Raw genomic sequence first — 16,626 nt, 5'->3', positions numbered from 1 at the left:
CAATGTAGCACATGTTCAGTCTCAGAACATGTTTTGTTTGGCAGTGTTCTCAAGATACGCTTTAATTTCTAACACTTCTTGTTTTGTAAGCTCAGCAGTCCTTGGCACTGATCCTGGAGCTTCTGAGAGTTGCTTTATAAATACTAAGAAACATAAGATAATGTATATCAGCACATAAAATGCAAGCAACAGACCTTATATAAGGCTGTTGGCTGCACATAAGAGTACTGTCCACAAGGTCTGCTAGATGGTAGAAATTTGCTGTCTAAGTTGTTTATTTAGAACACTTAAATACTTTATACCACATATTGAGACTACATTAATGAACTATTAAGATTCAGAATTATTCACACAAGTAAGGAAATAGTTTTTCCATAATAACCTTATCTTTGCTATTCTACATATCTATTATGTGCAATGTGTGATTACTTTGAGTATTTAGCACGTGCCTGACCCTTATGTAAGAAGACAAGTGAGTTTTATGGAGTAAAGTCAGATTTAGCTGTAATTACAGTAGTAGTATATTATTAGAATATACTTGCATAGAGAACAGGACACACTTTAAAAGATGCTGGTGTTTTTTTTAAATTGCAAACTGAAAAATAGTAGTCTTTGTCTTACTAACCTTTGTGATTTAGAATGCCTGGTTGCCTCAAATTGTTCAGTTTACCTTTTTTCATATTTGTGAACTCGGTTATATGTTGTGTTCATCTTGCTATCTCACAGTAGTAATACTTTTCTGCCATGTTTCTTTTAGATGTGAATGAGTTGAAAGAGTGCCTGTATGTGCTGGTGAAGGAACAGCAAGTTCTAGCCACACAAACTGCCACGACAACTCTTTCTGCTCTGCGGCTGAAACAGAGGCTAGTTGTCCTGGAACGATATTTCATTGCATTGAACAGAACTGTTCTTCAGGAGAACGTCAAGGTTAAGTGGAAAAGCAGTAGTATTCCTCTGCCTGCTGCGGACAAGAAAAGGTAATGCGATCAGGACAAGCAGGTTGCTCTGGTGCTGGATCAATTTAAAACAGATGTTAGTCATCTTTTTGTGACTTCACTAATGTGAGAGACCTTAGCACTGGTTTCTTTTTCCTTCTGGATTTAATACAAGCACCAGAGCTACTGTATGTATCTCTGAGGCAGTGGCTTTGGTCCTTGGTTGACACTTTAATATTTGTTTGCTTTACACCATGATCCTATGACGGAAACTTCCTCTAAGCTGTAATATTATTTTCACCAAGGTGTTTCTTGTGTGTCATTCTAGCTAGCTGTGGTCAGGCCTGTTTCAGAATTTATGTCAAGGGAGATCATATGACTGGAATGACATTAGTAGCTGTGTTGTTAGAATATACTTACATGCATATGGCACAGGACACACTTTAAACAGTGCTGAAAAATAGTCTTCCTTGTCATACATTATCTTGATACGGGCAAAAAATGTTAAAAGGGAGTAGCTGCAGATATGGCAAAGAAAACAGTAGCCGAACAAGAAATATACCAGTTACTTTCCTGCTGTAAATAAACTTGCTAATTCTAGTTCACAGGAAAGGTGCCAGTGGAGGGAAGGGGCATGCTGTATTTGATGAAGAGTGTGAGGCAACTCAAGTTGAAATTCCTTTGTTAGTGCGGAAAGCCTTTTTGTCTGATAAATTTCTATACTTCTCTGCAAGAATGTATTTAAAGGAAAGTGTACTTATGAGTCATCTGGCAATGATGATGCGCCAATGTCTGGCTGTTTCTGTTCCTTGAAGAAATCTTTTGGCCTCAGACATGACTTAAATAGACCAGCACTTTTTTTTTAAATCAAACTGTTGAAATTTCAGTATAAAAATTTTAACTTTTTTATTGGGGCAGCAAACCGAAGCAGTCCAAATCCCTGATGTGCAACCAATTGGAAGGACAAGATTGTCATTCTTTCTAAGAGAAACAGTGGGGTGGGTGGAGGTTGCTCATTCTGCAGGTAGAGGGTGAAACTTATTTATTTTAATGTGATTTCACAAATAGAAATAAAAAGGTTAGCAGAAATGTGTTCACATTTAGTGAATGCTATTAAGAAAAATTAAATGTATGCCACCTCCTTCTGCAACCCATTATTGAACTTGCAAATAAAAGTGGTGTTAATATGACCCTCATCATAAAAGTTAATTGGAAAGGAGATGATAACAAAACTGTTAGAGCTTAGCATCAATAATTGATGGGAGAGAATTCCTATGAGAGACAGCTGCTGGGTACAGATAAACCAAGGTGTATCAGAGTCAGGTTGAATACATTGCTGGACAGAAGATATCCCAGAGGCAAAATCATAGCTACAGCCCTGAACATGACTGCAGGAGGACCATTCAAAAGCATGTGCTGTTGTAGAAAGCTTATTTTAATAGCTGTCTTTCAGTGGCATTCTTACGGTGTGAACAGTCATGTCAAAATATTTATGAATCCTGGTATTAAAAGTGTGAGAGAAAAGTTGCAGCTGGGTTTGCAAGAAAACGAAAACTGTTTGGAGAATAGATTGAAGCAAACTATAAATACAACACCATCCACTTAGCAGAAAAATATGATTTGGTACATAGTGTGATGGGGCAAGGCCAGATGGCTATAGAAAAGTAGCGGGAGATAGATATGTTCGCTCCAGGCTAAACAAATCGCTGGTACCAGGATAAGTTAAATGGCAGCTGCTCCAGGTCAGTTAAGACACCTGGGGCCAATTAAGATCTTTCCAGAAGGCAGGGAGAATGTTAGGTTGATTGGGACACCTGAAGCCAATCAGGGACTGGCTGAAACTAGTTAAAAGCCTCCCAGTTAGTCAGGAGGGTGCGGATGTCAGGAGCTGTGGGAGGAAGTTGTGCTGTTGGAGAGACTGAGCAGTACACACCATATCAGGCACAAGGGAGGCGGCCCTGAGATAAGGGTCAAGTGGAGCTTGAGGAAGTGGGGGCTGCTGTGGGGAAGTAGCCCAGGGAATTGTACATGTCATGTTTCTAAAGGGTCAGCTACCGTAGCTGATACTATTAGGATCCCTGGGCTGGAGCCTGGAGTAGAGGGTGGGCCCGGGCCCCCCCCTTTGCATCCTCCCCCCGATTAATCACTGAGACTGGGAGACGAGAGACTGTGCAAGGGAGGATAGCTTCTCCTCACCTCCCTCGCTGGCTTATGGTGAAAATGGCTCAGTAGACTGTGACCCTTGTCTCTAGAGAAAGAAGGGTTACGTGGAGGGTCTAAGCTAAATTTGGGGCCTAAACTAAATTTTTTTGAAAGATGTTTTGTCATAGAGCATACCAGCTCTGAGAAGGTCTTCAGGATAATGACAGTTTCACAGGACTCGAGACTTCTCACTGGTTTGGTTAACACTTACTCTACATTGCTCACAAAACTGAACAAGCACCACTTTTTTAGCCTCAGTTTTCTATAAGGAGGCCTAAAACTAGAGCTTTCTTCTCAACAGTAGCGGTAAGATTTAGGAACAGGCAACACACATGATATCAATGTAGCTTCTGACTTACTTTAACCCAAGGTTCTTGGTGGATGGGGTGGATCTTTTTGGACAATGGAAATGCATCTTGGCTGTTAACATTTAAAGAGCATTAACTCTCTCTAAGAAAGGATTTTGAATTTTTAAATTTTCTTGTCTTAGTCCCAGACCTGTAGGCAAAGGTGTAGAAGGACTTGCACGAGTGGGATCCAGAGCAGCACTTTCATTTGCATTTGCATTCCTTCGCAGAGCTTGGAGGTCAGGTAAAGTCCATTTTGCAATCTTATGTTTACCTTATTTTGTATAATTACATGTACAAACTAGGTTTAAAAGAACATTCTTAAGGTCACAAAGCTGAGTCGGAGAGAGATTAAGGTAAAAAGTATCCCTTAATGTTGAGTGCCCAATTTGAGACATCTAGGACCTGATTTTTCAGAATAATTGGCATTATGCAGCACTTCATATGTGCAAGGGGTAGATCCCATTTAATTCAGTTGCAATTATGAGTGCTCAGCACTTCTGCAAATCAGGCTCCAGGGTCTCACGTCAGCACTCAGAAAATGAGGAACACCCAATTAATAACTATGGTTTAAGTGACTTGTCCAGCATCCCACAGAATTCTGTGGCAGAGGAAGAGAGAATCCAGTTCTCCAGGGCAGCATACAACTGCCTTAATAATAAACCATTCTTTTCCTTCTTGCAGTTCCTTGCCTTATTCACTACACACTTTCTAATCTTCGCAACAAATGAAGCAGAGGTCCTACAGACAACAGCCTCTTTCACTGAACAACCCTGATTAATCTCCAGAGCAGGTCCATTCTGTGCACTGAAAGAGGTTGCGTTTCTATGGAAAAAACAGCATGTAATCATGTAATTAAAGACTGTACCAAAAGGCATAGGGACAAGGAGGCTGAATTAAGGTTGCACAATCACCTTAATTCTGACATTTCTTTTGCAACCATAAGTATGTTTCTAATATATTTTTGTGTAATGTTCTAGGATTTTAAAGAAGGCAAACTGAAAAAATGCCATCCTGTGGCATTATATTGACACACTCGATTCTTCATCAGGATTGCAACTTTTAGGTTCACCTCACACACCCCTTGAGCTCATAGGGTAACTGATAGAGGATGATAGCCTAATACTGCTATGTAGACCACTAGAGGATGACACTTTTCCCTTGAGTTTCATAGATGTTTGCTGACAGCCAAGAAATGATGAGACTCAAGAATTTGGGGTTCCATTCCAAGCTTTGGAGGGGGGTGTTCTCTAGTGAGTGCACTCTTCTGCCCCACCCCTTCCAACCAGGTGTGTCTCTTTCCCACTTCAGCTCCTTCTCCCAATTTGTACTCCTCTGGTTTCTCATCTCGGTGTCAATATCCTTCCCTACCCAATCCTAGTCTCCTCCCCACTGTTTCCAGTCTCCTTGCCCACCCACTCCCAGCTCCTCATCCATTCTGTGTCTCTCCTTTCCTCTGCCCACATTCTCCTGGCTCCTCATCCAGTCTGTCTTCCCACCTCCCATGCTCCTAATAGCAGTTCCCTCCCATCCCAGTTCCAGTTTTTCTCTCTAGCCCTCAGCCAATCTTCAAGCCTCCCCCCAAGCTCCTTGTTCCAATTTATCCCTGTTCCTCCAAGGTCTGAACCTTGTACCTTCTGCATTTGAATCAGGTAGCTTCCTCCTCCACCTTGCCTATTCATAGCATTGGGACATTTAGAACACAGAAGGGAGAGTCTCTGCTTTTGGTTCCATTAGTTGGGTCCATACTTGGCACAGTCTGCAGCAGCCTAGAGTAGCAATCACAGAAAGTAGGGACTTGCAACTTTAATGGCTGGTGCTATCAGCGCTATCTCTAATATAATAAGTCCCAGATTGCCAAACTCAGGTGATTTGGGAGAGAGGGGGAAGGGTGGGGAAGTGGCAGGCAAGTTTAAAAAAAACTAGCATTTATTCTTAAAGGAAAAAATTGCAAAGAAATATGAATGAGAGACTTAGTGCCCTACCAGGGAGTAAAAATATCTCCGACTGACAGGAGAGTCTCTATTGGGAACAGTCTTGTAGAACTTTATTTGCCCTATGACTTAAAGTAACCTGATAGGATATAATTGCCAGTTTTCACAAATGTAAACTGAGATAAATATTGTACTAGCAACATTAAAATTTGGTTAAGGTAAAACAAAAACAAAATGGTATCTCTTTGTACACATCAGTTCCGAGTTTGAATTAAGCCATATCTTTAGGGGAAGACTGTCAAAAGCACAAATGTCAGTCGTAACTCCTGTTGAGTTTCAATGTGAGTTACACATGTTACAGCTATTTGTGTTTCTGACAATCCTTTCCCCTTATGTAAAAGTAAGTTTGCTCCCTATTAACATTTAAGAAACTAAACTATGTGAGAGTGAATTGGGTTCTTTTCTGGTTTGTACAGCCCACAGAATTGTTAAATTAATGGCAGACTATTTGCTTTGAGGTACACAGTGATGTACAATTCAGTTACACCTATAATACATCTCAGGTCATATTTACTGGTGGTGATATATGGGTCTGGAAAGAAAAATCTTGACTTTCAGATTCTAGGGTGAGTTGGTTCGACAGTTTGGGGGGCAGGAAGAAGGCTTCTTGGGAAGCAGCAGATTTGAAATGGAAACCACTGAGTTGATGTACACTGACTGGTGCCACTTCTCAGAATAGAACTGCACTGTAAGGTTGAAAAGGAGTTTGTTCAACAACACAACAAAATCCCACAATTTGAAGTGGTCTTAACTGTGAGAAAAGTATTTCTTTTCTCTTATATCCTCTCTGCTGTTCCTTGAAATAAAGCGTTGAAGCAACTGAATTTTGTCGTTTTGTTCCAAAAAGGGACATGATGGTTGGACTAATATCCTTCCAGACGTCTCTTCCCCCCCCCCCAATAATGCAAAGTAATTTGATCAAGGTCTGTGACCAATAATATATTGAGCAGGCATAGCTAATCTTTTGTATAAAGCCCAAAGCTTTGGGGGAGAATGGCCTGTCCTGGAACACCAACCACATACTGTTTGTCATATTCATTTACTCTACTGATTCTGATGATTCTAACTTCTGAACTTCTTGCAGCTGTTCATGGCAATGATGAAGCAACAGATTTCTTGGTCATTTTAAATTGATGAGAATAAATATTGATGGATGACTTTTTTTGAGTGTAGAAGCTTCACTGAGTGTAAGAGTTAGAAAAGCTAGACCTATGATGGAAAGATGAAGTAGTATCTGGTGGGAGGGACTGCAGGAGGATGGATCAGCCTATAGATAGGCAGAAGATGTTATAAAACCAGCTAGACTCTTTGAGTCTTATTAGTCAGTGACGTCGTTTTTTGAGGACTAAAATCTGAAAGACAGGATTAAAAGCACTGGTGCCATTCTGCCCTCCCAAGTCTTATCTGTTTCATGTGTGTTGCTATATCCACACCACCTTCAATAAATTAGTTCTAACACTTCCCCCACATGCAGTTGCCCCAGTTAAGACATACAGGGTTTTATCCCCACAAATTTAATTCGGGGCTCTCCTTCGCTAGCTCCCTCTTGTTAAGGATTTCAGTGCTCTAGTTAGTATGTTATGGCTCTGTTCACCCCAGAAATAAAAACAAAACCCCTCCATCAGCCCCTTTAAGGGCTGTCATCCTCTCTGATTAACAGGAAGAGTAACTGCTTTGATCGCTCCTTTCTCTCAAAAAGGGGTAGTGATATCCTTCTGCTCTTTCTGCCTCTCTGTCCACCTCCAGAGAGGGAGCCAGTGGCTCGAACCCATATGCAGCCCACTAGCCTGGACATAATCTTTACTCAGCTTGGTTAAATGGGGTTTTGAATTACTTTAAAAGTAACTGTTTTTAGGGTGCAGGTGATAAATGAAAGTTAAATACTAAAACTTTGTGTCTGGAATAAAAATAATAGGACAGGCTGGCAGGGAAACTGAGGAGAATCCTGTTGTTGGCTATGATTTAGGAATAATTAGTCCTCCTGTGTTGTGGGGTGCTTTGATGGTTAGCTGTACAACTTCTTAAAGTTCCAGTCAAAATTATTTCATGAAAATCAATCCATAGTATATATACTGTATACACTTACCAGTTTTGGCGGTTTGTAATTGTTTTTTCTAAAGTTCACACTCAGAATGATTTTGAGAAAATACTGATGTACCCTTAGTTAGCTATCTAGTACATACTGTAAGGTAACTGATATGTTATCTTGGCTGGTAGGTGAGGATGCAGACCTTTGCAGTGAATTGTTACAAGAATCTCTTGATGCACTACGAGCACTACCAGAAGCATCCCTTTTTGATGAAGGGACTGTATCATCTGTATGGTTGGAAGTTGTGGAGAGAGCTACTAAATTCCTAAGGTCTGTTGTGACTGGGTAAGTGGTTTTTATGGTTTGTTTGTTTGTTTTTGAACTGGCATTTAAAGGTGAGTCTGAATGTTTAATAACTGATAAAAATAGTTTCTGGTAAATTGAGCGCTCCATAGAGTAGTTTCCTTTTCTGATACCCTGGCATCAAACAAATCGGAGACTGACAGACACGCTGTGTGTGTGCGCACGTGTGCGTGCATGGGGCTCAGGCTGTCGGCCACACGCTGACCAGGGCTCGGCTGCCCACTCAGCGCTCCACGGGGCTCAGGCTGTCTGCTCCGCAACCAGGTCACACCTGCTGCCTCCCATGCCTGGGGTCCTCTGGCTGCCATTAAGGAAATTTTTCTGGCGAACCCCCTGTAACATTTTGCCAAACCCCAGGGATTTGCGAATCCCAGTTTGGGAACCACTGCTCTAGAGGTTCCCAAACCATCGCTATCTTGAAATGAGCTTGTTTTTCATAATTCAAAGAAAATTGCTCAGATGTACTGTGCTTAGGTAACTTAAATGGGCTACTTTTAATGTTCAGACTTGGCATATATATAATCTTTAATGAGATGCTATGTAAAAGTGAATGAGAATTCCATATTGAACAATACATTGTCCTTTTTAGTTTAAATTGTACAAAAATATTTAGTTTAAATTGCACTTGAACGCATATTCAAATGAACACTCATGATCAAAATTTTCTATAAAATTAGGATGCAAACTGGAAGTGGGGAAGCAATGTCAATGCAAAACTAATACTAGAGACCTGGACTAAAAACTTTTGCCAACACAGCTATATCGCTCAGGGCTGGGATCCTGGGATCCACACAGTAGGCGTGTGGCTGATCTTCGAAAAGGGCCATATTTTTGGAGTTGAATGTATCTACCATACACGCACCCACATCATACATATACAATGATGGGGTCTAAATTAGCTCTTAACCACTCAAGAAAGAGATCTTGGAGTCATTGTGGATAGTTCTCTGAAATCATCCACTCAATGTGCAGCGACAGTCAAAAAAGCAAACAGTAAGTTGGGAATCATCAAGAAAGGGATAGATAATAAGACAAAAAATATATTGACTCTATATAAATCCATAGTACGCCCACACCTTGAATACTGCGTGCAGACGTGGTTGCCCCATCTCAAAAAAGATATATTGGACTTGGCAAAGGTTCAGAAAAAGGCAACAAAAATGATTAGGGGTGTAGAACGGCCTCTATATGAGGAGAGATTAATAAGACTGGGACTTTTCAGCTTGGAAAAGAGGCGACTAAGGGGGGATATGATAGAGGTCTATAAAATTATGAGTTGTATAGAGGAAGTGTTATTTACTCCTTCTCATAATACAAGAACAAGGGGCCACCAAATGAAATTAATAGGTAGCAGGTTTAAAACAAACACAAGAAAGTATTTTTTCACGCGAAGCACTGTCATCCTCTGGAACTCCTTACCAGAGGGTGTTGTGAAGGCCAGTATTATAATGGGGTTCAAAAGGGAGCTAGATAGATTCATGGAGGGTAGCTCCATCAATGGCTGCTAGCCAGGATGGGTAGGAATGGTGTCCCTAACTTCTGTTTCCCAGAAGTTGGGATTGGGAGATGGTTTGGATCACTTGATGATTACTTGTCTGTTCGTTCCCTTTGGGGCACCTGCCGTTGGCCACTGTCAGAGGACAGGATACTGGGCTTCATGGACCTTTGGCCTGACCCAGTATGGCCGTTCTTATGTTCTTATATATAATCTGAAAGCTTATTTTATGTACGTTTAGAAGAGGTATGACGTGGCACTGTCAAGTGGTTCTATAAAGCTGTGGGTGAGGTGAAACAATGGTACACAAAATGCGTGTTATTTTTTGCACCATTCCAGAAACACTGCAACAGGACTGCAACTACAGTTTTCACTGTTGAAATTAATTTCAACACCTTAATGTGGTGGTTATTGGTCAAAGCTACCAAATGACAATGTATTAAAAGATTTTTACTGGTTTTGCATGGGCATGTTTTTCCCAGAAATGAAGCTGTTTAGCATGTGACAAAAATGGTGAATAGCAACACTTTGCAGTATACTAATGTGAAATGTTTTCACATCCCATATTCTGCTGGGCACATCCCTCTTGGCAGAGGCCCTGAGGCTGACCCAGGACATGATGGAAAGATTCTATTTCTTGGCTGGCCTGGGAACGCTGGGGAATCCCCAGGAGGAGCTGGAACCTGTTGCGGACGAAAAGGGCGCCTGGTCCTCCCTACTTTGCATGCTGCCGCTGCGACCCTCACCAGGAAAAGCGGCATAAAGGGAAAAGAAGAAGATATTCTTAATTATCAAAGTATTTCACAAGAGATTATAATAATTTTCTATATTTGCAATTGATATTTGCTGAGCAGATCAGTCTCACTGAAGGTTGTGAACCAGTAGCAGTAGATTGCAGGCCCATAGGTTACACTGCACAGTGAATAGATCTAAATGTACATGGATTCCTAATATGCTTCTCCATTTGTAAGTTTTTGTACTTACAATGCAGCATGTAGTTTGCCTGATATAAGGTTTTAATTTGTAAATTGCCTATGTATGCAGTATTAGCCTTTAAAATGTTCTAGAAACTCAGTGACGCTTATGCACAGGTCAGCATTAGTGTTAGAGATGAGAATACACAGCTTATTATGAATATGGAAAAGCTGAGAGAAAGAAGTAGCCTACCAAGAAGTAGTGAAGACTTAAGTTCACAAACAAGTCCTAGCCTATGCACTGAAGAGGGATGAAGAATACATTACAGCTCTTACCAACCATGTCATCAGCAATATGACAAATTCATTCGACCCTGAATCTCATGCAGAGGTGCTTATCAACATATCTGTTGGACTACATGTAATGTCAGGTGTAGAGAAGTCTCTGCTGAAAATAGCAATGTTTATGGAGAACAAATGAAGAAACTTGTGAGAGGTGCATTTGATGATTCAATGTCAACTGTTCTTAGTCACCCAATAAGACCTGTGCTGCCTGTGTCCCTCTTCCATGCTGATGGAACTATGAGAAGAACAGACAAAACTGAATGAGGGCATCAGCTGGAATCTCAATCTAAAAAAATCCATGCGCTAAGAGCATGCAACAAAGAACCTCCAGTGTATAAATGGGATGCCAAGGCTGTCGTACAAATGATGACGCATTCCACACATTTGATGAGTTGGCTGCTGAGTATTTGAGGCAGGTCCTCAAAGGATTTGAAAAGCTAATTCTTCAATCGAAGTTTTTGACAGATATGACAATAGTAACTCTGAAAACTGCAAAGAGAGTGCTGGACAGGATATAAGGTTGGCTACGGGCAGGGCTGTCCCTAGGGGGTTGTGGGGCCCGGGGTGGAACTGACAGATTTGTCTCTTCCGGGACCGACTGTGCTGGCCAATCACACAGTCCCGTGGTGTCCCCCAAAGCGCGGGACCCAGAGCGGTTGCCCTGATTCATCCTATCCAAGGGATGGCTCTGGATACGGGAAATAGCAGGTGATTGGTGGAGGCCCTGTGCCTCTTTGGAAAAAGTTTCTAAACATGGCATCCAATAAGCAATCACTTGTAAAATTCCTCTGTGAATATATGATTCAAAATGCAGCATAAGCAGTTTTTCTTGCTTCAAGGCTTTTCAGATGGTGAAGGACCAAAGTCCATCACCAGTAGAAGTGTTAAGTCCAAGACTTGTGCAGTACTCAAGAGGAAGTGGACCTAAGGATGCTTCTGGATGCTGTATGTGCCACTATGGCTTTTGGGTCTCTTGTTGTCAAAGGAACCATAGTAATTAGGTCACCTGAAACAGATGTTTTTGGTCTTTGCTGTTCACTACTTTCCAAAAATTGAACACACAGATAACATGGATTGAAACCGGCACTCTTATCAGCACAGCTGAAAAGCATCGTAGTTGAGGATAGTTATTTATTTTAAAAATAAACCTCAGCACCTCCCCAAAAGAGTCAATTCTTTATGCTTCATCCTCAGCCTGTTTTCCTAGATATTTTTCTGCCCCAAAAGCTTATAGTCTTCCTATAAATTTTGACATCCTCTAGCACCTTGCAGACACTGGAGTTGCGCAGATATGTTTTGTTTTTTCCCACTGGTTTCTTTGTAAACTTCATGTAATGTGTTAATGCTGCAAACATTAATTTCTGCATCTTCAATTTTTTTTTTTTAAATAGTGATGTACATGGAGCTCCAAGTTCCAAAGGGCCAGCCAACATTCCTTTACAAGACCAGCACTTGGCACTTGCTATATTGTTAGAGCTGGCAGTACAGAGGGGCACACTAAGGTGAGAAATGAAGCACTTTTCTGCTCTCAAACAAGAGTGCGTATTAAAATGTCCTGAGCAATTCTTGGGATTTAGTTTACATTAGTTCAATGTTAACATTTTGATGCAACACCTATGGGTTCTCTCCTTAATGATTAGAGGTGAAGTCAATGGCAAACTCCCATTGATGTCAGTGGGGCCAGGATTTAACCATAATTTCCTATCATGAAGGGTAGTGAAGGGTGAAATATAGATAGAAAATTAGGGAATACTAAGCACTCATGCTTCAGGGTCTAAGCCAATTTAACTGATGGGGACTAGAAAGAAACATATTTTAGAGGGAAGTCTATTAGATAATTTTCTGCTAGAAGACTTCTTTCATATTTCTGTGAATCATCAAGATCTGTCTGTGGTCAATGATGGATCACTGTTCTGAGCCAAAATAGCAATTCCTATGTAGCTAAAACTTCGCAAGAAAGGAGGTGAAGGTACATTAAAACTATCCTGAAATACTTTTTTGTGGACATTTGGTCCAGATCTTCATCTGGTATAAGTGGTATAGTTCCATTGAAGCCAGTGGAGCTGTGCTGATTTATACCAGCGAAGGATACATTTAGTCAATAACCAAATAATACTGAATAATCAAAGCTAAAACTTGCACGCACACCAAAACTAAAAAAAAAAAACCTCAAAATTTCAAAAACTGTACTTCACTTTGACCCTTTTGTTTGGCGGGGGGGACCCTCAACTCAGCAAAGGTTTTAAGTGAGCTATCTTTGAGTAGATTCTGCCCCAATACCCCTTAACTCCAAAAAATATTTTCATGCAACTTTCAATTTATTATATATATTATGTTGCAGAATCCATTTTCAGTATGTTTTATTTGAATAAAAAATCCAGGTTTTATACTACTAAATATGCATATCTTCTAAAATTTGATTTAATGTAGAACTTCAAATAACTTCTGTAGGAGTGCTTACAACAGAGATGGTAAACTTACTCTTTCAGCCAAATGTTGTCTGCTGTTATGTTGCTGCTTCAACTCTGGGAAAATGGAACAAGGGAAACAGATAATGAGCGATCTGCACAAGGAACAAGTGCACCCCTTCTACCTTTGCTGCAAAGGTTTCAGAGCATAATCTGTAATAAAGACATACCTAACGCCGAGGATGAGATTCAGGTATATGTGTGTGTTCATTTATCAGGTAAATTCTATCTAGTATCCAATTATTTGTGTCATGTTGTTTAGCAATCAAGTATAGACACTCATTGTTACTCTTCTAAAGTTTGTAACTCCACTTTTGTAGTAGTAACTTACACATCAAGATACATATACAACTGTTGTATAACAGTATGTAAATTTTGCATTATCTCCGGATGGCAGATTAGAAGTTTGTAGTATGTTGAAATAAATACTGCATTTTAGATTTTGTTGTAGAAACAGTTTTTATGTGGTACTACAACTCTGTGGATTAATTTTCTTGAACATTTAACTTTTCCCATGAGTTTTATTGAAACATCATTACATTCTTAAATTTTATTGTGAAGTACAGAATAGCACAATTGATACAAAGGTAACATCAATTTCTGTTACTGAAATAGTGGCTTACTCGGTGGTAATAAACACAATTTAATAGTGTATTTCTCAGAGTATATATATATAATTAAAATTGTTGCTTGCATGAAGAAGGAATAGTATATACAGATGCTGAGTCCCTTATTAACTTCTATAGCAATTACAGATGCTGAGTATCCACAAAATAGGCCATGTCTGTATCTAGAGAAATAAGGGAAAAGAACGTATCGGGTGTGTAAAAAGTACTCTGAATATTTTCCTGTTTTTAACTTTCTTATATTTTTAACTGCTTTTCTTTGCTTTCTTAGATGCTGTCCTACTCCCTGAGTCCCAATGAGAGTTTTCTGAGGTATCTGACTTTACCACAGGACAACGAGCTAGCTATTGATCTACGACAAACGGCAGTTGTGATCATGGCCCACTTAGATCGCCTGGCCACTCCATGTATGCCTCCACAGTGTAGCTCTCCTACATCTCATAAGGTAATCTCATATACTCTCAAATAAAATGATTGTATGTAGATGGAAAATTAGTTTACTCTTTAAACTATCCAAGAAAAACAATTCAATGATTTTAATAAATCATCAGTTTACTTAGCTGACCGTGCTCAGAGAAGTGTAACGATTGGTTTTAAAATATTTTCATACAGAGTGTCTAAAGTGAATTTCCACAATGCATAGCTGTCTGATTATAGTAGTCTGAGTATTTAACCTCCCTGCCTCTTTTCCTCATGTTTGGCCATAGCCAAACAAGGTATCTGACCAGGGAGATAAGGTATAATTTAAGATTGAAATCTCTTTATAGTTAGAACTTTTTTCAGAATTTCTGTAATTCAATTTAAAAGAATCCAAAGTTGTATAAGCAGTTCAGGAGTAATATCTGAATGATATCCTATAGTGGATATAAACATATATGGACTGTACCAAAGAGTTTAATACTTTCAGTGGAATGAGGAAAATCCTCTTATACTCTTTATTTTTGTTTTCCAAGCTACTTTTTCAGCCGTGGGATCTTAGTCTTCTGTTTCCCTTTTTCTTATCCCCTCCTCCCAGTACCGCCGGGGTTATCGGAATGTGGCTTATTCTGGAGCCATTGTTACTGGTCTACCCATCTGCCAAAGGTTTCTACAGAATGACAAGTAAGTCATTCTCCAAAACTGATGGCTGATCCTGCCCCATAAATGTACTATTCCTAGTGCCCATCAAAGTAAATGGTCAAGACCAAATTTCTTAAATGTTTAAGTCAGACTGCTCCGATATAGTAGCAATTTAAAGAAACCCTCAAATTTTTATATAACTTCACTGGTTGAAAGATCTTCTCTACATACTTGCTATAAATATTTATGGTATATTCTGTAAGCAGTGTTCTTGTAACCATGTCGGTCACAGGATATTAGAGACACAAGGAGTGTGAGGTAATATCTTTTATTGGACCAACTTCCGTTGGTGAGAGACAAGCTTTTGAGCTACACAACTGCTCTTCAGGTCTGGGAAAGGTACTCAGAGTGTCACAGCTAAATACAAGGTCGAACAGATACAGCGAAACACAAGAATATCTGTTCGACCTTGTATTTAGCTGTGACACTTTGAGTACCATTCCGAGACCTGAAGAACAGCTCATTGTAGCTTGTAAACTTGTCTCTCTCACCAACAGAATTGGTCCAATAAAAGATATTACCTCACCCACTTATGGTATCTTCCTATGAGATTGTGATGTGTGAGACTATTTTTAATAACTTATTAATAGGTAAGGTTCACTGTTGTCTTACATTTACAGCTACCATGCATACTGATTGATTGAAGTATTGTTGAAGCAGCATAATTATTAGAAAAAAATACACTGGTGATTGCGTTTTAAGTTGTGTAGTGAACTGTAAATTCTTACTTAGCTTTGTGTCTTACAGGGATCTCTGCAAGAAGTCATAGGTTGGGGTTTAATAGGATGGAAATATTATGCTAATGTGAGTGGTCCAATTCAGTGTGAAGGACTTGCCAATCTCGGAGTTATTCAAGTTGCCTGTGCAGAGAAACGTTTTTTAATCTTATCTAGAAATGGACGAGTTTACACGCAGGCATACAACAGTGACACACTGGTAGGTGATTTTTACATCCATACTAAGCATACCATTTTCTATAAAATATGCTGCTATGAGATTGTTCTTTCTAATAATTCAGATGTGTAGTGGAGATAATATGATGCTGCTAATCTTAAAATCCTTGTTTTTGAACCCTCAGGAGCAATGGTTTGTCACCTTTGTTTGCCATGTTAAGAATTTTTCCTACGTTATAAATATTTGTTATGGTGCTCGCAACAATCCAGCCTCATGAACAGTGCCCTTTTTCTTTTCCAGTGGTCTTGCTTTGCCGTTTCTTTCCATATAACATGGCAATTGCTTAGCATGAAGTGCATTTAAGCTAATAAATGTTTTGACTACCACTGCCTAAGCATTAATTCCCTAAACAAAATTATACTAAAACAGAAAAATATGCAGCGAAGACTATCTGAAATGATCAGACAAAAGCCAGTTTAATATATATTACATGCATTATAAGGATGGGACAAAATGAGAGCTCCAGAGCATCCTCTGTCTTTTACCAAGCCCAGATATTGGATTTGAACTTCTGGCATGGTTCTCTGGTTTCATTAATTTAATGCTGGAATGGACAGCTTTGAAGTAAGGCCTTATTGGGAAAAATCTAATTATCAAGTTGTCTAAGTTTTTTTCAACACTCTGAGCAACATAAGTAACTTTTCTTTGTACGTTGTCTCTAACTAATTTACAGGGACCACAGCTGGTGCAGAGTCTTGCTTCTAGAAATATTGTGAAGATTGCAGCACATTCAGATGGTCATCACTATCTTGCCTTGGCAGCAACTGGAGAAGTTTTCTCTTGGGGTTGTGGAGATGGTGGAAGACTAGGCCATGGGGACACAGTGTATGTGTAA

The 16,626-nt window shown here is 39.7% G+C and overlaps 1 protein-coding gene across 3 annotated transcripts in view; it reads left to right on the top strand.

Annotated features, from left to right (window-relative positions):
• HERC2 (HECT and RLD domain containing E3 ubiquitin protein ligase 2) overlaps positions 1 to 16,626 on the top strand; it is a 331,520-nt gene that overhangs the window by 176,640 nt on the left and 138,254 nt on the right. For all 3 annotated transcript variants that reach the window (XM_073353148.1, XM_073353158.1, XM_073353169.1), the window contains 8 exons: positions 758 to 977; positions 3,628 to 3,728; positions 7,696 to 7,852; positions 12,016 to 12,126; positions 13,114 to 13,285; positions 13,990 to 14,163; positions 15,585 to 15,773; positions 16,465 to 16,616. In XM_073353148.1, coding sequence (XP_073209249.1) covers positions 758 to 977; positions 3,628 to 3,728; positions 7,696 to 7,852; positions 12,016 to 12,126; positions 13,114 to 13,285; positions 13,990 to 14,163; positions 15,585 to 15,773; positions 16,465 to 16,616 — 1,276 coding nt within the window. The remainder of the gene's footprint in view (positions 1 to 757; positions 978 to 3,627; positions 3,729 to 7,695; positions 7,853 to 12,015; positions 12,127 to 13,113; positions 13,286 to 13,989; positions 14,164 to 15,584; positions 15,774 to 16,464; positions 16,617 to 16,626) is intronic.

This window comes from Lepidochelys kempii, chromosome 1 (assembly GCF_965140265.1).
Source record: "Lepidochelys kempii isolate rLepKem1 chromosome 1, rLepKem1.hap2, whole genome shotgun sequence".
Taxonomy (NCBI): domain Eukaryota; kingdom Metazoa; phylum Chordata; order Testudines; family Cheloniidae; genus Lepidochelys; species Lepidochelys kempii.
This window is presented reverse-complemented; position numbering and strand designations above follow the sequence as displayed.